The 27537-nt window shown below is 52.7% G+C and overlaps 1 protein-coding gene across 1 annotated transcript; it reads right to left on the bottom strand.

The window, feature by feature from the left end:
• Positions 1-846: 846 nt before the first annotated feature.
• On the bottom strand, positions 847-27463 carry CD6 (CD6 molecule). The gene is given in 14 exon segments (XM_054028259.1): positions 847-1849; positions 3990-4088; positions 4666-4827; positions 5194-5319; positions 6104-6208; positions 6731-6850; positions 7434-7574; positions 8225-8290; positions 8742-9041; positions 9572-9880; positions 10822-11178; positions 12015-12092; positions 27245-27373; positions 27376-27463. Coding segments are annotated over 14 exon segments (2178 nt in total). The 3' UTR covers positions 847-1751.
• Between the last annotated feature and the right edge of the window lie 74 nt (positions 27464-27537).

The raw sequence follows: 27537 nt of genomic DNA, 5'->3' as shown, positions 1-27537 counted from the left end.
GGGATCGGATACAGAGGGACCTAGACAAATTAGAGGATTGGGCCAAAAAAAACCTGATGAGGTTCAACAAGGACAAGTGCAGAGTCCTGCACTTAGGACGGAAGAATCCCATGCACTGCTATAGACTAGGGACCGAATGGCTAGGTAGCAGTTCTGCAGAAAAGAACCTAGGGGTCACATGGACGAGAAGCTGGATATGAGTCAACAGTGTGCTCTTGTTGCCAAGAAGGCTAACAGCATTTTGGGCTGTATAAGTAGGGGCATTGCCAGCAGATCGAGGAACGTGATCGTTCCCCTTTATTCGACATTGGTGAGGCCTTATCTGGAATACTGTGTCCAGTTTTGGGCCCCACACTACAAGAAGGATGTGGAAAAATTGGAAAGAGTCCAACGGAGGGCAACAAAAATGATTAGGGGTCTGGAGCACATGACTTATGAGGAGAGGCTGAGGGAACTGGGATTGTTTAGTCTCCAGAAGAGAAGAATGAGGGGGGGATTTGATATCAGCCTTCAACTACCTGAAGGGGGGTTCCAAAGAGGATGGAGCTCGGCTGTTCTCAGTGGTGGCAGATGACAGAACTAGGAGCAATGGTCTCAAGTTGCAGTGGGGGAGGTCCAGGTTGGATATTAGGAAACACTGTTTCACTAGGAGGGTGGTGAAGCACTGGAATGCGTTACCTAGGGAGGTGGTGGAGTCTCCTTCCTTGGAGGTTTTTAAGGCACGGCTTGACAAAGCCCTGGCTGGGATGATTTAGTTGGGAAATGGTCCTGCTTTGAGCAGGGGGTTGGACTAGATGACCTCTTGAGGTCCCTTCCAACCCTGATATTCTATGATTCTATGATTCTATGAACCCAGCTTTCTTGAGTGTCAGGCACTGCCTCAACCACAGGCTGACCTTCCCCTCAAAGCCAGGGGCTTGGATCTCATAGGCTGCTTGGCCTGTGATGTACAGTCTCCCCCGACAGGAAAGAGTCATTGCTGGAACCCAGCTATGGAACATCCCCTCCTAGCTGCTTCTGCCCAGTGGGGATGAAGCCAGAGGCCTGGGGGAGGAGCTACCCCCTGTGCATTGAATCTGAGCACCCCAGTTCCTGTCTGCAGGCTAATCACTGGGGACTGGTTATTGCCATGGGGAATCTACATACCAAGGATTGAACCCAGCCCCATAAGTCACTGTCCGAAAGGGAGCCAAGAAGTCTGGCTGCTCCCCTAGGACTTCTGACCTCCAGCTTACCATCCCTAGGGCTCCAACTAGGTCTCTGTGCTGCGCCCATCACCGTGTGTCCAAGCACCTTTCCCGGCTGGGAATAGAGCCCATGACCCTGGCAGCCATCCTGGAGAGCTTGGCCTGTGTCCTGAGCACTGAGGATGGAGTCCCGGACACTCCCCAGACACCGGGGGTTCACTTATGGGCCTGAGTGGTCAGGGCTAGCTGGGCATCAGCAGAGAATGTGGGCTGGGAAGGGGATGTTCTTGGGAAGGACTCCGTGGATTTCTCAGGGTCAGAGCTGTCAGTTGGAAGAGGAGTGCAACCCCTTCTGGAGCCACAGGGTCTGCACTGGGAAATGCTGGTCAGTCCAGGCCTGGTTCTGGGACCCGCTGACAAACCTTCCCCCAAGCCTGACCTTGTGCTAATCAAACACATTCAGTGCAAGGATGTGAGGTTCAGTTATCACCCACTGATTTGCTGTCACTGTATTGAAGGCAGGAGGGAGGGCTGGAGGAACAGACTTGCAGTGATGTCCCTTTCCTAGTATGCCAGGCCTTGGACATCATCGTAATCGCTGCCCTCCGAGTCGTTGCTCCCAGGCTCACAGCTCCCCAACGGCTGGGAGAGAGCCGGCCACTCTGAAATAACGGATCCCGTCAACTCCCGTAGTTCATCGCTGCCTCCTTCCATCCCCACAGCCACTTCTCCCTCCCTCCTTCCACAGCCACCTCTCATCCCTTCCTCCATTCCCACAGCCACCTCTCAACCCTCCTTCCCTCCCTCCCTCCCCAAAGCCACCTCTCCCTCCCTCCCTCCACACCCACAGCCACCTCTCATCCCTCCCTCCCTCCATCCCTACAGCCACCTCTCATCCCTCCCTCCCTCCCTCCTCCCCACAGCCGCCTCTCATCCCTCCCTCCCTCCCTCCATCCCCACAGCCACCTCTCATCCCTCCGTCCCTGCATCCCCACAGCCACCTCTCATCCCTCCCTCCCTCCATCCCTACAGCCACATCTCATCCCTACCTCCCTCCTCCCCACAGCCGCCTCTCATCCCTCCCTCCCTCCATCCCCACAGCCACCCCTCATCCCTCCATCCCTCCATCCCCACAGCCACCTCTCATCCCTCCCTTCCTCCATCCCCACAGCCACCCCTTAACCCTCCCTCCCTCCTCACAGCCACCTCTCATCCCTCCCTCCCTCCTCCCCACAGCCGCCTCTCATCTCTCCCTCCCTCCTTCCCTCCCCACAGCCACCTCTCATCCCTCCCTTCCTCCATCCCCACAGCCACCCCTTAACCCTCCTTCCCTCCCCACAGCCACCTCTCATCCCTCCCTCCTCCCCACAGCCACCTCTCATCCCTCCCTCCCTCCATCCCCACAGCCACCCCTCATCCCTCCATCCCTGCATCCCCACAGCCACCTCTCATCCCTCCCTACCTCCATCCCCACAGCCACCTCTCATCCCTCCCTTCCTCCATCCCCACAGCCACCCCTTAACCCTTCCTCCCTCCTCACAGCCACCTCTCATCCCTCCCTTCCTCCATCCCCACAGCCACCCCTTAACCCTCCCTCCCTCCTCACAGCCACCTCTCATCCCTCCCTCCCTCCTCCCCACAGCCGCCTCTCATCCCTCCCTCCCTCCCTCCCCACAGCCACCTCTCATCCCTCCCTCCCTTCCTCCCCACAGCCACCTCTAATCCCTCCTTCCATCCATCCCCACAACCACCTCTCATCCCTCCCTCCATCCCCACAGCCATGTCTAATCCCTCCCTCCATCCATCCCCCCAACCACCTCTCATCCCTCCCTACAGCCACCGCTCATTCCTCCTTCCCTCCATCCCCACAGCCATCTCTCAACCCTTCCTCCCTCCCTCCACCCCCAGTCACCTCATCCCTCCCTCCCTCCATCACCTCAGTCACCTCTCATCCCTCCTTCCCTCCATCCCCTCAGTCACCTCTCATCCCTGCCTCCTTCCATCCCCACAGCCACCTCTCATCCCTGCCTCCATCACTCCCCACAGCCACCTCTCATCCCTGCCTCCATCACTCCCCACAGCCACCTCTTATCCCTCCCTCCCTCCCCTCCCACAGCCACCTCTCATCCTTCCCTCCCTCCCACTCTCCCCACAGCCACCTCTTATCCCTTCCTCCTTCCCCTCCCACAGCCACCTCTCATCCTTCCCTCCCTCCCGCTCTCCCCACAGCCACCTCTCATCCCTGCCTCCTTCCATCCCCACAGCCACCTCTCATCCCTGCCTCCCTCCTTCCCCACAGCCACCTCTCATTCCTCCCTCCCTCTCTCCCCACAGCCACCTCTTATCCCTCCCTCCCTCCACCCCCACAGCCACCGCTCATCCCTGCCTCCCTCCTTCCTCACAGCCACCTCTCATCCCTCCCTCCATCCCCACAGCCACCTCTCATTCCTCCCTCCCTGCATCCCCACAACCACCTCTCATCCCTCCCTCTCTCCCTCCCTCCCCACAGTCACCTGTCAACCCTCCCTCCATCCCCACAGTCATCCGTCTGTCCCTCCCTCAGTTACTCACTCTCTCTCTTTCTCCATCCCCCTGTTGATCTCTATCCATTCCCTTTCCTATTCCCCTTTTGCATTCTCTTTCTCTGTCTTTGTGAGTGGACTGTAACCTGATCTGAATCTGGTTATCTCACATGAGCCCCCATAATTAGGCTCAGCGCTGTTGGGAACACAGGGCCACTGCCTGCTCCCCAAGCAGTAGGTCTGCAGCTCCCTTCCCATGCTCCCTCCATCCTCTCCTCACCCGGCATGTTTCCTGGCTGGTCTCCCTGGTGTGCTGTGCTGTGGAAGTTTTCATACCATTCTCCGGATGAGGTGCTGGAGCTCTCTGCTCCATCGGGCCCTGCTGGAGACAACCCCGGACACGCTCACCCTTCTGGTGCAGAGGGTGAGGAGCATTTCCAGGCTTCTGGTAGGGGAATTGGTGTGACTATCTATACTGGGAATCCAGCAGGAAGGGGACAGAGGTTGTCTCCCATCAGCTGTCTCAGTCCAGACCAGGTCATCAGCCCTGATGTCCCCAGAGAAGAGGTTCCCCGACACGCAGGTCAGGGCGTTGTCAGAGACTTAATGGCCAATGGGTGACCTTTTCCTGTCCCACCAATGCACAGAGAAGGGTCTGGAGGGTCCGTGGAGGCCTTTCTTCATGGAGATTGTGAGGGATGGCCAGGGCCCAGTGCACATGGAAGCCCTGCTGGGCAGGTTGGGGTGGAATCATTGCTCCTGGGATGATTTTCCCTTCCATGAACACAAGGGGTTGGATTTTCCAGCCTTGGATCTTGGGCCCAGCCCAGACTTCCCTCCCCTTCCCTCTTCTGGGGCAGGAGAGGATGTGCTGGGACGTTGCTCCTCAAGGGCCAATGCTCAGAGATGGTCCCACTGGCCGTCAGAGCCAGCGGGCGCTGGCCCATCTTGCTAACCTTGGAAGGAGAGCTGGGAGCCACCATTGCTCTGGGCAGGAGGCGCTGGCATTAAGAGGCTGCCGGTGGGAGGAGGGGCCGGGTTGCCCCACTGTTGCTGCTTGGTGGTGCCACTGTTGTAGTAGTTGTCCTCTGAGGATGAACTGGACTCAGCGGGGGGCTCTGCAAGAGAAGCAGCCTCTCCATTAATGCAGCCTTCCACCGACCAATGCTGGCAGTGCCCGAGCCTGCCCCATCCAGAGGCCCCTTGGAGCTAGATGGAGGGTTTGCAGCACGGCCCTGTCCACCTAGCCCCAGTGCCCGGGGTGTGGGGAGAGTTGGAAAATGGCCCACCCTTGCTCTGCCCCAGCGAGGGCCCATCAGCACAAACTCCGCTCCACCCCATGCACTGGAATAGACAGACGGATGGGGACTGAGGACAGGCAGATGGAGAGGCGAACACCTGGGGAGCTGGGGCTTTGGGGCCCCTTTCCTGATACTGTGCTTCCCATCTCTATCACTCGCCCAGTCAGCAGCACCAACTCTCACCCTCGCGGAACCTTTGCTCTGGCTGGCCCCAGGGCTCCGGGCCCTCATTCAGCACCTCCTGGCTAGGTGCCGGGGGGAAGCCGCTCGCAGGGAGAGTCTCGTCCGCTGCTCGGTGCCGAAGTGAATCTGCAACCAGAGGCAAAGGGTTCCAGCAAACCTCGCCTGGCCCAGCATCACAGCAGGGTGAGCTGGCAGATCACCACTAACAGTACTCCCTGACCCCCCCCCCAGTTCCCCTTGACCCCAGCCAACCCCATACCCCCTGATCCCTGGATCCCCTCTGAGCCCAATCAACTCCTGTACCCATTGACCCCGCGATCCTCCTGACTCCAACCAACCCCTGTGACCCCTACCCACCCATCCCCGGATCCTTCTGACCTCACCCCAATACTTCCCTGTCCCCAATCCCTGTTGGTCAGGATTGAGGGGCTCTAGGGGAGCTGTGGGGTGGGGAGCCCAGGGCTAGGATAGCAGTGGCTGTGGGTCGGGATGGAGGGGTATTGGCAGAGCAGTGGGGTTGGAAGCCCAGGGTTAGGACAGCAGGGATGTGGGTCAGGATGGAGGGGCACTGGCAGAGCTGTGGGGTGGGGAGCCCAGGGCTGGGATAGCAGGGCTGTGGGTCAGGATGGAGGGGCACTGGCAGAGCTGTGGGGTGGGGATCCCAAGGCTGGGACAGCAGGGGCTGCAGGTCAGGATGGGGAAGCATTGACAGAGCTGGGGGGGTGGGGAGCCCAAGGCTGGAGCAGCGGTGGCTGCAGGTTGGGATGGGGGGCCATTGGCAGAGCTGTGTGTGCAGGGGCAGCCCAGTCTGGTACAGGGCAGTGTGAGGGAAGGCAGGGCCCCATGGGGAGGCAGAAGCCCCAGGCTGCGAAGAGCACACATGGTGCAGGTGGTGTGGGAGGTCGCTCACTGTAGAAGGTGGAGAGCGCGACGGGCGGCTTGCTGCTGAAATCATAGTGTTCATAGTCGGAATCGGAGTCCTCGGAGCCAGGAGCGGGCACGGCCAGCGGCTCTGCTAGGGGGGCATGAAGGGAGCAGTTACTGGGGGACCTATTTGGACTAGGGCTTGCCAAGTGTGCAGCAGTGCCTGCCGGTCCTCCCAGAACCCCCTGGGGCCACACAGCCATGGCTCCCAGCCCAGGTCCCTCAGTGCCTTCGGGTGAAATGGAGCAACTGGGAATGGTGCTGGGGTGGGGCCGATGCCATGTAAGCAGTCGGCTCTCCTAGCCCACCAGCAAGTGCCCCATGGACCAAGGACCGGGAGCCTCTGGAGGGGGAGGAGCAGAGAGTATGGAAGGGGCTGTGAGGAGAGGGGAAGGTGGGGGTGGGGGCAGAGAGGTAGGGTATGGGGAAGGTGGGGGCAAAGAGGTTGGGTGTGAGGAGGCAGAGTGTGGGAGGCTATGGGGGAGGAGCAGGCTGATTGTTCAGAGAGGTGGGGTGGGAGGGAGGGGCAGTGGGCGGAGGGGAAGGTGGGAGGGAGCAAAGAGATAGGGTGTGGGGGAGGAGCAGTGGGGGCAGGCCAAGCAACAGCTGATACCTTCTGCTTTGGAGGGGGCTTTCCTGTAGTCATTGGCACCCCCTGCGGGCGACTCCGGGCCCTGTGCACTATGATTCACCAGGACCGGGGTGGCTAATGAGGAAGAGGACACGGCGTGGGCTGCAGACAGAGAGGGAGAGAAAGGAGACAGGTTGATCCATGAGGCCGTACAGGGCCTGGCACAGCCAGGCCAGGGCCCACCCCAGGCTGGGAAGGGGTCCGCACTAGTCCTGCATGCCCCGCGGGTCCCGTCTAGTCCTATGCTCTGGTGCTGGGTTCGCTCCCCCTTTCATGCTGCAGGCTGCCATTGCTCTGGGGAACTGTTCAGCAGAGCATGAGCGACACCCCACGCGCTGCCTGGGCGTTCGGGGACAGGACAGAAGCCACAGCGAAGCAATCCTAAGCCCCTGAGTGGGTAACCAGGGCCAGATCCTGGTGTAGATCAGAACAGCTCCACTGATTCCAATGGAGCTACGGCCAATCGACACCAGTGGGGGATCTGGTCCCGTTTCATGTCACCCCATGGCTGGGTGCTGCCAATGGCCCCACCCTGGACCAGTGCTTTGGCCTGCTGCAGCCCCCGTGATGTCACTCCCCCATGCAGAAGGGCCTGTCTGACGGCTCTTCACGGCGGGCCATGGCTCTGCCTGGCCCCCCCAAGTGCCCAATCTCACTCTGGCAAAGCCCCAAGCAGCAAAGCTACCGTGTTTCCTCCTCATCCTCAGAAGGGCGGTGGTGAAGGTCAGCACGGTGACCAAGAGGAGAAAGCCCAGGACGACACAGAGGAGGAGGAGAGTCCAGTTCGAGAGGGCCTTGGCTTCCCAGCACAGTGGCTCAGCTGTGCCTGGCAATGGGGTGAGGGGAGAAAGGGAGGGACAGACAGACAGACGGCAAGTCAGAGAGGCGCACGGCACAGGGGAACTGTCACTAGGGCCTGGCATAGGGCCCCATCCCTGCTGATGTCAGGGGTGTTCCCAGCACCGTGCAGGCTCCTAGCTCGGAAGCTCTCTGGGGGCAGGCCATGGGCTGACCCATGAGCCCCTTCCTGGCCCCCCAAACTTGGCATGGGGGAGGTCACAGGAGGGTGGCAGGTCCAGCTCCCTGGAGCTCTCCCTGCAGCCCTGACCCTGCCGGCGGTGCCATAGTGGGGGAAGGCCTGTGAGTGCACGCCATGTAGGGCTCTGCCCGGGGTGGGGGCGCTGGGTGGGGCAGAACGCCTGGCGCGCTGACAGCAGGAACACAGGAGGAGCTCAAAGCCAAGACCTCGGCTCTCGGGGGGGATCCTGCTGAGGGGAGAGGGGCCTCTTTGGCTGCCCCCTCTGGAGAATGGGTGCCGCCAGAGGAGAGCTGCCCACGGTGCAGTGACCCTGGAGAGGTTTGCCCTACAGGCAGGGGTGGCAAACATCCCCTCCCGCTCCAGTGGGGGAGGGCTCGTCTCGGATCCGGAGAGAGGCACTGCAGGAAGGAGGGGAGGGTCTGCCCCCAGACACTCACTTCTGGCATCTGGAGTCGTCATCTCCATGGAGGGCACAGCAGACGTGTTCAGCAAGCCCAGCGAGCCTGGGGTGTGCCACAGACAGAGGAAGAAGAACAGTCAGCGGGGCTGGAGGGACAGACCCATTCTGGGGTGGAGACCCTCCCCTCTCTCACCGCCCCACCCGTCCCCTGAATCGCCTCCCACGTCCACCTCCTTCCCTCCCCTCTCCTGCCACCCTGCCCATGTCCCCTGGATCACCCCCCACATCCGCCTCTTTTGCCCCGTCCTACCGCCCCATCCATCCCCTCTATCGCCCCTCATGTCTGCCTTCTTCTCCCTCCCACCCCCCCGCTGCGCCGCTGGCATATGTATGGACATGTCTCCTTCATGGTCTCAAAGATTACAATGTGATGTTACTCCCTTCTCCCTAGCTCAAGCCTTAGCGGCGTGTGTTTTTTCTCCTGAGAGTTGCAGGTTCGATCCCTGCTCGGGTCTGTCTGGGTGGGGGTTCAGTATGTGACGAGGCAGCGTTACCATTGCAGATCACGCCGGCAGCCTGGGACTGGTGGCACAGGTTAAAGTTGTTGTAGTGCCATCGGCACCAGGACAGTGAGGTCTCAGTCCCTGAGCACTGGTAGTTCATCCTGCCCTCCTGTGTGTGGTTGAAGCTCAGCTTCCGGCCAGAGGGGCTGCACCCCAGCCACTGGCACAGCACGCCCATCTCCTCCTCGTACCAGGTCCCGTCGCACACCGTGTTCCACACACCCCGGTAATAAACTTCTACGCGGCCAGCGCAGGCGTCCTTGCCCCCCGACAGGCGCCACTTCTGGTGCTCTGTGTGGGATTGGGGGGCAGCAGGTCAGCAAAGAAGGAACAGCCTCGGGGTCCCCACTCTGATGCAACACAGACATTAAGGAGCTGCCCGCGATGGAAGTTTAGATCCTGCTGGAGGCAGGAGGGATTTACCCCTTCCCCAAGCTGCCAGAGTCTAATTTCATTGCCCATCCCAGACAGACAGAGACCGGAACAATCCACCAGACAGATGGACATATAGGAGTGCTCTAGTGGACAGACAGAGAGGAGCTCTCCACTGGATGGACAGACACACAGGAGTACTCTGACAGATGCACAGGAGCTCTCTAATGAACACACAGACAGACAGAAGCATTCTACCATACAGAGAGACAGAGACGAGCTCTCCAATGGATGGACAGACAGACAGGAGCACTCCTTCAGATGGACAAGTGGACAGACAGATGCTCTCCATCAGACAGACAGGAATCCTCCCCTGGACAGAGATGGACAGTAATGTTCCATCAGACAGACAGAAGGACAAGTGCACTCTTCTGGATAGAGGAACAGACCTGAGCACACCACACTGGCATCTTCCTTGTGGCCGCAATCATGGCTCCTCTCAGCTGGACAGTCCCACAGTTGGGATTCGTTCCCAGCACAGCTCACCTCATCCAGGTGGATGGGGCCCGTCCCTTTGTGGAAGGAGGAGGCCACTGGAGCCTGGATGGCCCAGCCGCACTTCAGCTGCTGACATACCACCCCGGCGTCATCCAGGTCCCAGGCGTCATCGCACACTGTGCCCCAGACACCGTCCACCTCGACCTCCACACGGCCCTCACAGCAACTGCCCCCGCCAACTAGGCGCACAGAATGGGAACCTGGCAGAGAGGGCAAAGGGGGAGTGAGCACAGCTCAGAGATGGGCTCTGGGAATGGCAGAGAGAGAGACAGGCACAGGGAGGGAGAAAGGGAAAGGATGAATGGATGGATGAAGAGATGTGTATGGGGGGTGGATTTGCTCTCAATGGATGATAGGTTATGTATGGGGATTCATAGATTCATAGATTCCAGGACTGGAAGGGAGCTCGAGAGGTCATCGAGTCCAGTCCCCTGCCCACATGGCAGGACCAAATACTGTCTAGACCATCCCTAATAGACATTTATCTAACCTACTCTTAAATATCTCCAGAGATGGAGATTCCACAACCTCCCTAGGCAATTTATTCCAGTGTTTAACCACCCTGACAGTTAGGAACTTTTTCCTAATGTCCAACCTAGACCTCCCTTGTTGCAGTTTAAGCCCATTGCTTCTTGTTCTATCCTTAGAGGCTAAGGTGAACAAGTTTTCTCCCTCCTCCTTATGACACCCTTTTAGATGGATGGATGGAGCTGGTGTCGAGATGGATGAATGGAGCTGGTGTCAATGAATGGGTAGGTGGATGGATGGATCCATGGAGCTGGTTTCAGTGAATGGGTGGATAGATTGGTCTCAGCTCCATCAGCCATTTAATTATTTATCAGGAATGCTGCGATGGAGCTCACAGGCGGAAGGACCTGCTGGCCCCCTCATTTTTCTAACCTGCAAGGTGTGGAGGGGCAAGACTCCCTCATGGGCCAGAAACAGGCAGCTGGGAGGGCTGGGGTTTGGCCAATGGGCAGGGGTAGAGCTGGACTGGCCTCACCATGGAGTACGGATGGCTGATGGGGATAGGGCAGCAGTAGCGAGAGGAGAGCAGCCAGCGTGCATGGATGGTTTCCCATTAGAAGCTGCTGATGGCTAACCTGGGCTCTGCGAGACACGGGATGGATCTGTTTCTTACCTGTGCAGGTGACACTGGCTGGCTTCCCATTACAGCACAGCTCTGACACATTGCACTGCTTCCATGTGCTCTCCAGACCCACACAGTGGATGTGCAGGAAAGGGCAGAGGTTCTGAGAGGACAGGGTGGCTTCCTTTGTGGGTATTGACCTGGGCGGGCACACAGGCCTGGGGGTGGGTTCAGCTTCTGTCTCCTTTGCCTCCCCACAGTGCAGCTGTCTGCAGACCACGTGGGAGGCCTCCTTGTCCCACATTTCCTGGCAGATTGGCATCCACCGCCCATCATGATGGACCTCCACGGTACCACTGCAGCGGCTGCTGCCATTCACCAAACGGACAGATCCCTCTCCCAAGAGGCCTGCAGGGCAGCACACGTTATTTCAGAGATAATCCATGGGATGGGCAAGATGGGTCAGAGCCATATGGGATCCTGCGTAGCGGGGTGGCTGCCCATAAGGGGTGGGGCAGAGGGCTGACTGCTCATAAAGGCATGGGTCAGCGCTCGGAGGGGCATAAAGGCTGGGTGTGGGACCCATAAGGGCCTGGTGTGGGGCAGCGCTGTGGAAGCTGGTGCAGAAATCCCCAGCTCCGGCAGAGGGCGTTGGCTGGGCTAAGCCATGTGACTAACCCCTTGCTCTTTGTGAGCGATGCTGAATTCTTTACAGGTGGGATAGGTGCACCACACGCTGCCGCCCACGCTGCTTCCTTCCTCTTCAACCCAAATGTCACAGACGAGCGCGTGAGCGCCCCACGGTGATCTCAAAAAAACAACTCTGAGCTACGGCTATAGGCCAGCTGGTCTCAGCAGTGAGGAGACCCACCGAGGCACAAGGAGTGCTGGGCGGCTGTCATGCATAACCTGAGCACCCCCACCTCCCCACTCTCCCTTAATATCAGGGGGTCACTGTGCTACTGCACGTCCTAACCTGGGCACCCCCATCTCCCAGTGCTGCTGGAGCCGCTCACCCATCACAGCTTTTGCTCCATCTCCTCGCTATGATGGAGTCAGTAATCCCACCCTTGGCAGACCCAGCCTGGGGCTAGAGATCCAGGAGACTACAGAGTCTTTGTGTCCATCACCTTGATTAAGGACCCACCCTTGGTGTCTTCTGCCCCAAGTCCTGTCCTTTCCATATGGAGAGGGACACACTGAGCACAAGGGAGCTTTCCCCAGCCTGCCCGCTGTGTCCTCACCTGGCTCTGCAGACGTGTTCCTGTGTCCACCATGTGTGATGTTCCAGGGGACGGCAGGAGACGTTGTATTTGCCTGGACTGGAACAAACATGGAAACTGTTAGAATGGGGTGAGATCTCTGTCACCGGGGTGACTACTGAGATCCAGAAGAGGAAACCACCCCAAGTAAATGTCTAGGCCTGGGCTGAATGGCTCCATTCTGGAGAAGCATCCACAGACTCTGGAAGCTGATCTTAACGTGGGGCCAGTTCTCCAGGTTACTCAGCGAGGCTGGCAATCTCAGGAGACCAGGCAGTCTAGCTGAGAGCTTTCGGGGACCTCTGGCCAATGTAAGATTCCTAGCCATGAAAAGAGCTGAGGGATCTCTGGGCCATGAGCTATGCTAGAGAAATGAGTGAGGTATAAATGCCTGGATAGATGGCTGGACAGACAGAATCAAGTGCAATAGAGTAGATTGCTGCAAATGTGGAGCCAATCTGAGGGTATACACCACCATAGTGCTTTAGCGTAACCACTCACTACGCCAATGGGAGGGATTCTCCCGTCGCTGTAGTTAATCCACCTACCAGAGAGGTGGTAGCTGGGTCGATGGAAGAATTCTTCCATCGATCTAATGCTGTCTAGCGCTGTCTTAGCTATGTTGATATATGTTTTCAGAGGCCTGTCGTTTCTTTCTTGTGCGGTGGGAAGGTCCCACACAACCAAATGCATCAAGATCCAATAATACTGTGGGGGAACACATCAGTCTGATGAGCCCCGGTTAGCTGAAGGTCTTGGAGGACACCTGAAGCCTTCAGATGATCATGGGGCTCAGATCACCTGAAGAGCTCCTAAACTTCATAGAACTATGGATAAGTTCCCAAGCTCACCAGAGCAGAGCTCTCTGAAGCTAATGAACCCAGCCCTGGGCTATTCTTGAGCTTGGTAACAGGAGTTTGCTTGGTTAGGGCTCACCTCTGTGTACGTGTTATAGGGAGCTCATGAAAAAAACAACAAAGCCCAACTGGGGCTCTGAATTGCTGGGAAAGTCACGGCAGTCGAATGGCACAGCTGTGGTACGGGGAAGTGACATGGCAACCAGCTCCCGGAAAAGACTCAGCCACTAAATGTCTGTCGATGTGGCTTCCCTGAGAAATGCTACAGCGAGCCCTGTGCTGACACAGCCCGCACATCTACACCCTTGCCCTTGCGCTCCAACGGCACCACGCCAGTATAAATCAATGTAGTGCCATTGACTTCACTAGAGCAGTGATGATTCACACCAAGCAAGGACTTGGGCTGGCATCCCTTTCCCTATGTAGCTCCCTCCAGCTGGGATGGCCTCCTTCTTTCCAATGCACCCAGCAGCCGGGCTCTCCTTCAAATCCCGCTTCCCAGTCCTCTCCCTTCGGCCCTGTCCCGCACTCACCATCCTCCTCACTCCTCTCATCATCCTTCAACTGAGCTCCCGGTGCAATCTCACCATAAACAAGCCTGTTTATGTGAATGGACAATGGGATTCCTCCCTATATCAGCTCTAGCAAGCCTCCTGCCAACCCCCACCACTTGGACCAGACTGTGGTACCCTTTATTCCCACTGAGGCATACCTTGGATGGCCCACTGACAACGTATAGTGACCCAGTGGGAGTAGGGGCATCAGGACCCAACCCTTTGCTTTGATATCCCATCCCTTCATTCCCCCATCAACTCCAACCATTTGAATTTTGTCCATTTCAGTTGTAAGCTTTCTGGAGCCGGGATCATGCCATGTCTGCAAAGGGCCTTGCACAGCAAGAGAACAACGTGAGGAATAACAGCAACTGTCAATGTCTCATCATCATAACAGCCCACTTTACAACGACATAATGACAGACAATCTGGTAGAATCTTTCTTTTTCAGACTAACAAGGCTGCTACTCTGAAACCTTTTCAGACTATTTCCTGATCTGCAGAGCGTCTCCTTGTATCTGTTTTTGCTGCCCCCCCTCTGACAGTGTCCACCGGCTCCTGTTTGTACTGCACCTACCACAATGGGCACCTGGTCTACGATTAGGGCCCCTATGTGCTAGGGTAACACAAATAATAATCCAAATAACAATAATTATAGCATGGAGGGAGGGGCCTTCCTAACCAGATCTGGGCAAATAATGGATTTTTTGATTTTCTGGAAATTCTGAATAATTGGACCCCGGGGGGTGGGGTGGGGGTGGGGGCAGGGAGGGACCAAAAATTTTTGGTTTGAACCAAAAATAAAAAAATTCTGCAAATCAAAATATTCACACAGAACTATTTTTCATAGAGTCATAGATTCCAAGGCCAGAGGAGACCACTATGACTATCTAGTCTGACCGCCTGTGTAACATAGGCCAGAGAACTGCCCCAAAATCATTCCTAGAGCATTAAAAAAAAAAAAAATCCAATCTTGATTTACACATTGCCAGTTTGGGGTAGAATGAAATGTCTGGATCATTTAAAAATGGTTTTGATGTTTTTTTTTTAAACATAAAATTAAAGGAAAGTTGGAAGAAAAAGTCATTTTGAACCAAAAAATTGAAACGTTTCAATTTTCTCTGAATTTTTAAAGTGTATTTTTTTCCTGACTGAAAACGATTTGGTGAAAATAACATGAACTCATTAAAGGTTTTGGAGTTATTGAATTTTCATTGTGTGCCAGAAAAAGTTGCCAATGAATAATTTCACCCAGTTGTGTTCCTGACCTGTGCTGGTCACCAGTGTATGCCCTGGAGCATGAGGATGGAGACCCACTCCTCAGATCATTTCATCCTAGCAAGCAGCACTGCAGATGCTGTTCTAACTCAGACAATTCTTCTGACAAACTGGAGTTAGACTTTAAAGGATGCAAAAGTACCTGGCAGAGACCAGGGAGATGAAGTAGTGGGTGAGCTCTGGGGTTTATAGGAAATAACCCATCTTCACATTGACTGGAAATCCAGTCCGTGCCTTCCTGTTTGGCATCTATTGCTATTACCCTCAGTCTCCTGTGAAGGACTTCTCCCTGATTTCTAGCATTTTAATTATGTTCCTCTACCCCTTTCTCCCATCCCAATGCTCTGGCACCTTGTTTGTTTAAAGATCGGGGCCAAAGTTATCTTCCTTATTTCTAAATTGTATCCACATTGTGCCACTCCATTTCCCTGCTTGTTCTCTCTGTTCTGGATGCCTCACTTTCTTTCCCACAATCTCAGAGTGAGAGCCTTCTCCTTTGCATCTGCTGCCAGGTTTCCTATAACTCTCCACTGAATCATCTCTTAACTGAAAGCGCTTCCTTCCCCTACCACACTAATGATAAAGGCTCTGGGAAACCAGCACTCAGGACACTGAAAACCATTCTAAGGAACAAGGTTATTAGAGAAGAAAGGATGGAATACGGGGATAAAAACCTTCCTTTCCCCATCTGGTCTGTCAGTTCTTCAGGGCCGGAAGTGTCTCTCACTATGGGTTTGTGCAGCACCTAGCACAATGGGGATACAGAACACAAATACTAACAACAACGTATTACACACCTTCCTGGCATCACATAGTGAGTTTCCTGACAGCAAGGCATGAACTGCATGCGGTCAAAAGCCCTGTATAGAACAAGAATTGTTCCTGCACAAATGCAATCCGAGCCACCCAGGTGGAAATGATCATTTCTGAATCTTTGAGATTCACGACCTCTCTGAGTTGACTCTACAGCACGGAACAGAATCTGCTCCTGCCTCCCCGGAAACATGCTGCACTCAACAGGGGGTTGCGTGCACACATGGCAAGGTAGTGTGAGCACCAATACATCTTTGAGGATTAAAACAAAAGCAGGGCTCTCCCAGTGCCTCGCCTCTTTGCCCTGGGGGGAAAGAGGGACAAAGACAGCAGCGACTCGGGAAATTGTTCTGATTCTGCTGATGAGGAACTGAGACCTCGCGTTGGCTTAGCCTGTCTGTGTCCCTTTGGGCAGAATTCGGAAATAGAGTGCACAACTATTCTTGGCCTTGTTTTCCTCCACACGCCAGGCCTGACGATTCATTGCACACACAAGAATTTCCTGAATCCTCATAGCTGGAAATGACTGATCTCTCTTTTCAGCTCCACTTAGCTTATTCTGGGGGTACTGTGTCTTTCATTTTCTTTCCCTCCTTGTTATTCCCACCCGTAACAAGACTTTCCCTTGCTAGGACTTTCGTTGCCCAAAGATCTTTAAGACCGCAAATGCATAAAGTCCTCCCACACGCTAGGATAAGTGTCATTATACCCAGGCAGGAGGCCACGCACAAGAACATAAACTCACTAATTAATTAACTAGTTAATAATTAAGAGGAGCTATAACTGAGTGGTTAAGACGCTTGATTACAACCCTCAAGGACATGGGTTTGAGTATTGCTTGATCTCACTCTGAGAGGCCACCTCCAGTTCATCAAGCTGCAAAATGGGTAGCTAGCCCATTGGGTTAAGGCAGCCAAAGGCAATTGGACATGATCACTCCTTTGTGTGTGAAATTGACATGCTTTAACTGCATCAGCCTGATGAGCCATTGACTCAGGGGAACTTTGACTGTGCCGTGAAAACAAGCCTGGAGAGGTTAAAGGCCTGTTCCAAAGTTCACTACAGTCAGTGGGAGCCTTTCCATTGACTCCAGCGAGCATGGGATCATCTCTTAAGTATTTTGCCCAAGGCCTAACTCCGAGCGAGCTCCTGACTCCCAAGCCTGGGATTTCATTCAGCCTCTTCAGACCATTCTGCTTCTGCTGAATGGCATCCCAGCGGGCTCAGCAGAGTCTGAGGACTGAAGGGGCATTTGCACCAGCTGGGGATCTGGCCTATTGACTCCCATGGAGCTGTGGCTCATTTACATCCACTGAGGATGTGGCCCATTGACTCCAATGGAGTGACACAGCTTTACATCAGCTGGGGATCTGGCCCACTGGGCTTACACGGGACTGCAGAAAGGTGCTACTCAGCATGAGTAAGTCTATGAGACGCTACCTGTTTTCTGTAGCTTAGCAGCACAGCCCAGAGTGGATCCTATTTCCTGCTGACTTCCCTGCCCTCCCCCATATCACCTCAGTTCTCCAAAGCCTTCATCTCTCTGCACCTGCATCTCTGCATAACGGCCCCTCGAGCTCTGTGCGACAGATCAGCTAGGTGCAGACAGAGGCTTCTTTTTGAGAGGAATCTACAGGAGCTGGAGCAGGGCCAGGCTTGAAAAACCACGGCTTGGCTTTGACCCATGATCAGAAGTGGGAGGCGGGATGTGGACTAAACCAAGGTCCAGGGAATGGAAAAAAGGAATCTTAATTCATGAATGTTCATGATGTGCTTGGATATGATGAGTGACAGAGAAAAGCCAGTGAAATAAACACACACAGATGAACATCTGCAGGGAGGACGTGTTTACGGCATATGCCCCATGGAGCTAATAGATCATTATCATCATTATCCGCACTTCTATAACCCTTTTCACTTAAGGCTGTTGTATTGCTTTATGTTTTTTGTATTATTACCATGATAATTTATTATTATTATTGCTGATGATTGAAAATTTCCCACTGAAATGTTTTTCAAATGGAAAACTCGGTTTCTGACTGATTAATTTGTGTGTGCATGGAAAGTCTCTGCTTTCCTTTTTTTTTTTTTTTTTTAAATATTTTTTCATCAGAAAACTGAATTTTTTTGGCCAAAACCCAAAATTTCATAGATTCGTAGACTCCGAGGCCAGAAGGGACCAAGATGATGGCCTAGTCTGACCTCCTGTATAACACAGGCCATAGAACTTCCCCAAAATCATTCCTAGAGCAGAGTTTTTAGCAAAACAACCAACCTTGACTAAAGAATTGCCAGTGCTGGAGAATCCACCACGACCCTTGGTAAATTGTTCAAATGGTTAATTACTCTCACTGTTAAAAATTTACCCCTTAGTTCCAGTCTCAATTTTTCTAGCTTCAACTTCCAGCCATTGGACCATGTTCTACCTTTCTCTGCTAGACTGAAGAGCCCGTTATTAAATATTTGTTGTTAGACTGTGATCAAGTCATCTGTTAGCCTTCTCTTTGTTAATTTAAATAGATTGAGCTCCTTGAATGTATCACTATAAGGCATGTTTTCTAATCCTTAAATCATTCTCGTGGCTCTTCTCTGAACTGTCTCCAATTTATCAACATCCTTCTTGAATTGCGGATACATGAACTGGGCACAGCATTCCAGCAGTGGTCACACCAGTGCTAAATACAGAGGTAAAATAACCACTCCGCTCCTCCTCATGACTTTTGGCTTATGGTGGCAGTCGCACTATCATCTCAAGTAGTTTGGAATGCTGTGAGCCAGATCCCTGGCCTTTTCTCTGCGCTGTTCAGACAAGGCAAAGCAGCCAGAACTTGCCCTAAAGGAAAAGCTAGGAGATTTATCTAGTGTGCACGAACCCCCAGGTGGCAAAGAACCACCTGCTCCCCAAGTTAGGGGCAAATAGGGGTCTTGCTTAGGGTGGGAGGGAATAGGACCAGGAGCATCTGTAGAAGTTGACTCTTGTTGGTGGGCACACAGAGGTTCAGAGATTAAATGACTTGCTCAAGGACTCACAGAGAATTAGTGGCAGAGTTCAGAATCAAGAACTCTGGATATCCAGTCCCTGTTCTATATGCCAGACCAGCAACTCTTAATTAATTTTTTTTGGGGGGGTCGGGGTCTGTGACCCATCAAACAGCTGAAAATTCATCCGTGTTTCAAAAGTGATTGTGACTTAGATTTTAACCAAACTACAGGTGCAGCATGACCAATCCAAGTGTTCAAAAAATAATACCCCCCATCAAGAAATTGGCCTAAAAATCATGAGATTAAAAAAAAATAATCTATTTTAGGTTCTTTAGATTTGCTATCTCATTTATGAACTTTTTGGTCACATTTTCAAGCTTTTCTCCTCAACTGTGAGCATTAGCAACTTATTTTGCAATGAAAGCTGAGATTCTCCCCAAATAACATGACTCCAGGAGCTCGGAGTTGAAGAAAAACAACTAATTTTGCAAAACTGGCAATCAAATCATGAGAATTGACAACCTTACTAGAACCATAGAGTTTAAAGCCAGAAGGGACCACCAGATTATCTAATCTGGCCTCCTGCAGATCACAAGCCACCATCACCCCCTACCACCTGCACATCACCCCCTACCACCTGCACATTAAACCCAGCAACTGGAATTGGACCAAAGTCTTACAGCCCACAGGAGACTAGTCTGTTATGTGCCACAGGCAGAGAATAGGAAGGACCGAGGTGCCCCAGTGTCCAAGGCCCCCGCAGAGGCAGGGAAATGATTAAGTGAGATACACCCAGATAATCCTGGCAAGTGACCCCCATCCACGTGCTGCAGAAGAAGTTGAAATCTCCACGGTCACTGCCAATCTGACCTGGAGGAAGACTTATTCCTAAACCCACAGGTGGTGATCAGTCAGACCCTGAGCACATGAGCAAGCATGAGCCAGCCAAGCACCTGAGAGAGAAAATGGTAGGTGCCACACCTCATAGCCCTCTGAACCCAATGTGCCATCTCCAGCCATGACCATCCCTGATGCTTCAGAGGAAGGAGATACAAAACCTCCCAGAACACACTATGGTGGGATCCCTTCCTGCCCCCTGCAGGTGGCTGGCTGAAACCCTGAAGCATGAGTTTTAGGAGCAAAAGACATAAACCGAAGTGAGACCCAGAGCTCTGGAGCCAAGCCCCACACCACCAGGCAACCCTGTCAAACAATCACACTCATACATTAGGCCAGCTCTCTCTTAAAATGAATTAAGAGGTTTGCTCCCACAACTCCTATGGGGAGGCTGTTCCAGAACAACACCCCTCTGATGGTCAGAAACCTTCTAAATTCTGGCCTGAATTTATTCATGTCGATGAGACACATTGGGTCAGATCCTCTGCTGTGGTGTTGAACTGCATAACTCTGTTGAAGTTGGTGAAAACCAGCTGAGGATCTGACCTTGCATATATTCGTTAGGTTGTCAATTCCTTTCACTTAAACGCCACTAGAGATGTTGGAGAAGGGGGAATCCATGGATGACTTTCTTCCCGTCTTTCATCGAAATGTTGAAATTTTCCAAGCAGGGACAGTGTTTCCCTTTTCCGACCAGCACTCACCCATCTTTTGTCAAAATCAAAATCAGAATTTTCCACCCGGTTCTAACCACAACCTAGTTAGGATGGGTCATGACCCACTTCTGGAGGGTGTCTCACAGGCTGAGAACCTCTGCATCTGGTGGTAAGCTACTCCCTGGCATGCAGCTAGCTACACTTGGACCATCACTATATAGACTAGGTTTGGGGGTCCCTTGCATTTTCTCTGCTCTGTTGCCCTGTGTAATCAAAGTGACCAAATAATTGACACGCCACAGGCCCTGATCCCACAAACACCTAGTACGGGCTTCACATTAACCATGGGACAACTCACAAGCTTCAAGTTAAGCGGGTGCCTGTTTGCAGAATTGGCACTTGGTTTGTTGTGACTCAATTGCCCTTCATGCTCAGAGTGTTTGCCCGGGGGAGGACAAAGAAAACAGGTATTTAGGTTCCTAATTCCCATCAACCTAACTCCCAAGGTATTTAGGGGCCTGATCCTCAGCTGGTGTGCATCAGCATTCTTTGGTTTACACCAGCTCGCAGCTCTGACCCACGCAGGCGGGGTCACATGGAGGGGCTCCAATAACCCAGGCATTGCATCCACACAAGGCAATTTGTGCGCCAGGCTACAGACACACTCTGGAATCACACTGGAGCCCCTGCTGGGAAGCAGAGTGAGACTCTCCAGCATGTTTAGTTTAGTCCTCCTCCTCGGGGAATCACAAGCGCTAACCCAGTGAGTCGCTCATCAGGGAGAGTGGCTACAATAACCCAGTGACACAAACAAGTCAGCAAGCTGAAGAGTGAACTGGGCAGCCGGGCACCCCCCATTTAAAGCGCCCTCGGGTAACAGTCCCAAATGGGGCAGTGGCACAGTCCTGTGTAGCCTGGCCCCCCTGTTCAGGGACACTGTCATGTGTTAGATACGGGCTAATGACGCGATAAGAGTCTGGAAGGATGGACAAGGGGTCCCGTGGATGGGGGACGAGGGAGTGGGAGAGATTGCTTCCAGAAGTCAGCTGTGCTGAAACAAGGAGTTACGGCCTGCCACTGAGAAAGGAGACATTGCAGCTACGGGTATAAAAGCAAAACGGACTTTAGAATGGTGAGGTCAGCTGGGCAGTGGAACTAACCAGCCACCCAAGCACAGAGGAGATTATCCCAGTGGCCCATGTCGGTCAGAGACTGCCTAGGTTATCCACTCCCTCCTCCTACTCCTATCCAGCATCAGGTGCAAAGACCCAGCTCTGTCTGCTGACGGGTTTCCAGGAGGAGAGGCATTTCGGAGGTGGATCCATGGGAGTATAAGCAGTGTCACATTTGCTCCTCACATAACAGGACCAGAACCTGTGGCAACAACTTCTGTGCCCTGCAGCAATATTAATGTAGTTGATCACCATGGGACACCCGGGGTTCCCATTCCCCACCCCCACACAGACAGACATCATGGTCTCTGACCTACACTTCTGGCTGCCCCTCTCCCTAGCTACTCCTGGACTCTGGATCCCTGACCCCCTGCTGCTTGGCTCCATGGATCCCGTCCTGTCACCCAGTTAACTCCCCCTTGTTGGGAGAGCTGCTGAGCAACAGGCAGCTGCTGGCAGGTCCCAGCTGGTCAGGGAGCCAGAAAACAAAATGCCGGGCGCGTGGCTGCAACAAAATGGCCGACTGCACAGAGGAAATTCTGAACTCCAGAATCCCTGAGGCCTGGCTGAGGAGGACGGGGCAGTTCACACCTCGTAGAGCTATTTTTTCAGGCTCTGGGCACAATCAGGTAAAGCCTTCATGTGCCATTTCTTTTCTCCAGAGCCATCCAGTCTTTAGTTCTGATTTAAGCTGTTGCCAGTAGCTTCGAGTCACAGAGCACTGGGGGGCGGGAGGGCGGGGGAATCAATCACCAGCCATAGAGAATTCCACTGAGATACTGTCAAGCAAGGAAACTGACTGGCAAAAGCAGACTGACTAGAAGAACTAAAAAGATACCAGACAGTAATGTCCATCTCTGCAGTAACTGTAGTGAGTACATCACACTGCAAAAAACCCCAGCAGCCACAAGTCTCAGAGCTCGGGTCAACTGAGTTGGGCTCATGTTAGGGGGCTAAAAATTGCAGTGTAGATGTTCCGCCTCAGGCTGCATCCCAGGCTTTGAGACCTTCCCTCCTCTCTGGGTTTCAGAGCCTGGATTCCAGCCCGAGCGGGAATGTCCACACGCCTATTTTTAGCCCTGAAGCATAATTCCAAATCAGTTGACCCTGTAGTGTTGAGCCCTGTGAGCCTGAGTCAGCTGCCTCGGATCTTTTTTTGCAGTGTAGATGTACCCTCAGGCAGGAATTTCTGCACTGGTGACACTCAGTTCCCATCGCTGGTGTTATTCTCATGACCCAAAGGGTTAGTAACACTCTTCTTTTTAAATGACAGTCGTGATTCTGGAGCAATGGGGTGAATGCCGGGACAGCGGAACCCTGGGATGCAAACAGGGGCTTTGGTTGTAACCAGGTGAGACAGGACCAAACACAGCAAAGCAAAAGCTAGGCTAGAGAGCAGGAAATTGCCTGCTGCAGGCGAGATCTGTACAACTTTGCAATTACCCCTCAAGCAAAGTTCAGTTCATACTAGCTGAGGATCTGGCCCGTAGTCACAAATTTTCAAAAGCAGCCACTGACACCGAGTGCCCAGTGTGAGGCTGTGTCTTAGCTGCCACAGCTCCAAGGGTCGTCCGAGCTCAACAGTTCCAAACAACAGGCCTAAGAGGTGCCCAGTCGGGCGCCCAAAAACGGAGTATGTAGAGGCCACTTTTGCAGCTGTCAGAATCAGAGATGGAAGAGCACTTGCACGCCTAATTATTAAATTCACCGATGCTGACAGACTGTGCCCTTAGAAAATGGCAGGTGGATGCCCAGCTGTCTTTTGGTTTGCAGGCAGCTGCTCTAATTCGTGCCCGCAACTGATGGTGCATTAAAAACTGACAGCACCACCAGCAAGGCTGGTTTTAAAAAATCGGGTCACTTCATCCGTTTCCAGACAGCTCAGGACTAGCCCCTGCTTCCTTGAGCGCTCTGTTCACTCCAATTATTCCAAGCAACAGGACTTCCCCTGGGAGGCAATTCCACAGCTTAATAGATCTCATTGTTAACATCGCTTTATTTTAGGCTAAACACTCTTATCTCATTCCCTCTGGGTAAGTTATGCCCCTGGGGCCTTGTATCGTTTTAGTTTTGTCTCTTTCACTCTAACCTTGCTGGCTTTCCCAGGATCTTTGTTGATATAACATATACCAACAGACTATTTTATGGAGGGTTTTTAGCAGGGAGTAGACAGTCTGGCTGAGCTACAGACTCTCCGCCTGTGAATGCTTTGATGTTTATCACTAGAAATGCTACGCTGTCTGAATTAATTATTCTACTTCCTCACTACAGGGGATATAGGCCGATGGCTAAAGTCAGGGTATTTCCATGGGAGTGAAATGGTTTTCTTTGGCTGGGGAAAGAACACAACACAGAAAAATCGCCTGCCCGTGCCTGGTGTCTGAAATGGATTGCACATAGCAAATTTGATCTGATCCTTATCCCCCTATTACCACCCCATGCTATCCACATCAGGATGGCCCAGTGCTTAGGCTACTAGCCTGTGACTTAAGAAACCCTGTCAAGTATCAGGGGGTAGCCGTGTTAGTCTGTATCTACAAAAACAACAAGGAGTCTGGTGGCACCTTAAAGACTAACAGATTTATTTGGGCATAAGCTTTCGTGAGTAAAAACCTCACTTCTTCGGATGCAAGAAACCCTGGTTCAATTTCTTATTCTGCTACAAACTCCCTCAATGACCTGGAATAGGTCACTTTGACTCTCCATTCCCCTCTGCAAAATGGGTACAATAGCACATCCCTACCTCCTAGGGTGTCTGTGGGAATAAATATATTAATGACTGTGAAGTATCCAGATGCTATGGTGATGGGGGCCGTATATACATATTTAATCCACCTTCGCTATACCTGTCAGCCAGAGGAAGACATTCAGCATTCTGCGCCTTCTGTATATATGGTGACATATTTCTGCTCTTGTGCTAAGATGGCACCAGTGGACAGATCAGAGGGAAGGTTTTCTTAACGCAATCGTAAAGAACAGCAAACAGTATGTAAAGGTCAAAGGAAAACTGGATCCCTGGTATAACTGTTGACTTCAAGAGGTTTCTATAACCTGCTGTTAATTTGAGAGATTGTGCAGAAAATGCATAATGTACTAGGTATATTCCAGAATGCAAGATCCTTTCCATATAGACGAATATATATTGAAATATAGATACATAGTATTGTTTTATAACATATTTGTTATTATTCATTGTTTCTAAACACATTGAGGAGCATATAATAAGGCTAAGGTCCATGGGAATTAGGTGCTTAAACACCTTAAAAACCTAGCCCTAAGTGTTACCAAGTGTTATGTTGTTAGGTATATAAAATGCATTTAAAAGTTAGAATTAATCCTTCTCTTGCCAAATATAATGCCTAACTCAACAACACCAATTATACAGAAGCAGGAGAGGGTAGGTGATTTTTCTACAAATGACTAAAATGGACATCACGCCTGGCGTTAATCTCACGGGGTGATATTTAGTTTAATAATGATTTGAGGAAAGAGAGCAAGTATTATTGTTGCTAATCGTTTCCATAGCACTGGAGTTTTATACGATGAATATCCCTGCCCCCAAAGCGCTTATTAATCCGATTGTTGATGTATCGATTTTGTTAAATGAGTGCTGCCATGTTTACATCGGGATACCTTCATCGAGTGCGCCAAAGTCAATAGGACAGGCATGGCCAGTAGTTTCTTACTCTGAGATGATTTCATGGAAACGGATGATCAGAAGAAAATAACGAGGGAAGCGTTGCCAGAATTGAGTCCTATTATTATTTCTTAAATATCCGATCATAGCTTTGCTGATACAGTATAATGAGCCTGATCCTTAGCGGGTGTAAATCAACACACTCAATGGAGCTAGATCAATTTACACCGTCAGACGATTTGGTCCCTTGAGACTTTACTGCATCAATAAAGCCATTGCAGGATACTTAAGAAATAACAACAGGACTGGATTCTAGCAACAATTTCCCGCATTGTTTTCTTCTGAATGGTCTCCAGTGATTAAGTGATTAAGAATAAAGGACAGAACTCAACAGGCACATGGTGATCTGGGCGGGGATTAAAGTTGGGCTATTAATAATAATTAATTCATTGTGAATTTAGTGCTGGGAAAAGGCTCTAAATGTACAGCCTTGGAGACTGAATTTGTCTAGTTATGCAGGTTCAGTAAGGATGGCAGTAGAGACCAGCTATAGGGCTCAGTGCTGATCTTTAGGGCTACGGAAGTCCAGGCTTCTTTCCATCCTAGGTCTCTCTCTACTGAGCAAGGGGGAGAACCAGCAGCAGTTGTGATGGGGCGGGGGGGAGTAGGTTGTGAAATGGAAACTGTCTCACTGGGAAGTGTGATGAGACTCTCCCTCTCCAGCCCGTCCAAAAAAAATAATAAATTCATTCCACATAAAATCAGCATCAACATTCATTTCCCAGGGCCCCGCTCGCAGATCCCTTTAAGAGGAGACTGCTCTAACAAAAGGCGCCATTCCCCCTATTACACACAGGGCTGCAGCGAGCAGCAAAGAAACCGATTAAGAAATAAACAGGCCGTGGCAGCTGGCATAGTTACACAGGAAACAAACAGTACCACAATAATAGGTCAGTCAATAATAACAGTCAGAACAAGCGGATTTATATGCTGGCTGGGGCGGAGATCTGTTTCGTATAAAGTGCCACACGCATTTGTGGGGCTGGGTGAATAATAAATAATGACGGTGATGCTATATGATGCTTTAATTAATTTAATTAGGGGCCAGATCCCCAGCTAGTGTAAATGGCCGTGGCGCCAGCACTTCGATAGAGATATGCTGATTTACATCAGCTGTGCGCCTGGCCCTTCATCTGCAAAACCCTTCATCCTCTCAGCCTGAAGGGTGCCCAAAGGGACTGCGGTGTGTGGGGAGCAGGAAGGCCTTCCCTGAAGCAATCAGCTCTGCACTGGGGCCCCCCGATAGAAATCGCTCAGGTGCCTTGTTCTCACTAAATCGCGCTACGGGGGCGGCCGGCTGTTCTAAGCTTAGAAGCATCTGAAGAAGTAGGTTTTTTACCCACGAAAGCTTATGCCCAAATAAATCTGTTAGTCTTTAAGGTGCCACCGGACTCCTTGTTGTTTTTGTGGATACAGACTAACACGGCTACCCCCTGATACTTAAGCTTAGGTGGTGTCTGGAGAAGAAAGGGCGATGGCTGTTCCTGGGGGTGCTCTGATATTGATAGTGAGACCCCCACAGCAGAGCATAGCAGTAATGTAACACCTCTGCACCTCGCCTGAGTCCTCTGGAATGTGTCTCTCTGCATGAGACTGGCCATTTCTAGAGCCACATCTCTCCGGCAATCCCCACTCCGAGCCTGCCCCTCTGCCCGGGTAACCGTCCCGGGGCCCCTAGCCTCGCCGAAATGGCTCTACATTCAGTCTCACCTCCCTCTGTGCCAGACGGATCCCCCCAGTTCCACCTCAGGATCCCATGGCCGCCCTTCCCTATCCCAGCTCTGTCTCCAGGAGTGGGTGGGGACAGGAGCTTATCTGGACTGGCTGCCCCACACAGGTCAGGGTTAGGTACCACGCTAAGCTGGGCTGGACAGCATTTCTGCAGGCGGGAGAGAACAGGACATCCCCGGCCAGGTCTCTTCCCTCCCACTAGCCTTTGCTAGGGTGTTTGCTGCGAAGGGATGTGGGGCTGGCTCTGCGGGGTGCCATGTGTCCTGGGAGGCGGTGGAGGGGATGAGGAAGTGGATGAAGAAGAGGAGATGGGGCCTCACATCTTGTCCACCTGACGGCAGCCTAGAGACCTTCCTTCCGCTGTGCCCATGATGTGGGAGAAGGGAAGACTTCAGTCCCCAGACCTACCCCAGCTGAGGGCCTGGCCCAGAGAGTGTGCAATGCAGAAGGCTGAGAGGAAGGGCCGGATCCTACAACAGTGCTTTGGCTGGAGAACTCAGCCGAGAGGCTAAACCCATAGGGACCCTGGCCCAGAGAGAAGGGAACAAAGAGGGGATGGAGAGAGGGTTGGGTACCTTGTCTGGGCGCCATCAGGAAAAGAGCCACCAGGGATACCCACAGCACGTCCATCGCTGTCACTGGCACAGGCTGCAGCGTGATTGCATTGTAGGCTGGGAAGGGAGGGCCAAAACCAGGCTCTTTCGCTCTCTATCTGGTGTGTGGCTCCCACACAAGAGTCTCTCGTTCTTGTTTTCTGGCTTGTGGTTGCAGTCTCCAGGAAGCCAACTCAGCATCTCAGGGGTGGGGAGGGAGCCCCCAGCCCGGTGCTGAAAGGCAGCAGCGGCCGCCACCTCTGCAAAGTACAGCA

Source organism: Malaclemys terrapin, chromosome 4 (assembly GCF_027887155.1).
Source record: "Malaclemys terrapin pileata isolate rMalTer1 chromosome 4, rMalTer1.hap1, whole genome shotgun sequence".
Classification (NCBI taxonomy): Eukaryota; Metazoa; Chordata; order Testudines; family Emydidae; genus Malaclemys; species Malaclemys terrapin.
Note: the sequence above shows the minus strand (reverse complement) of the source record. Positions and strands in the feature narration are given on the sequence as shown.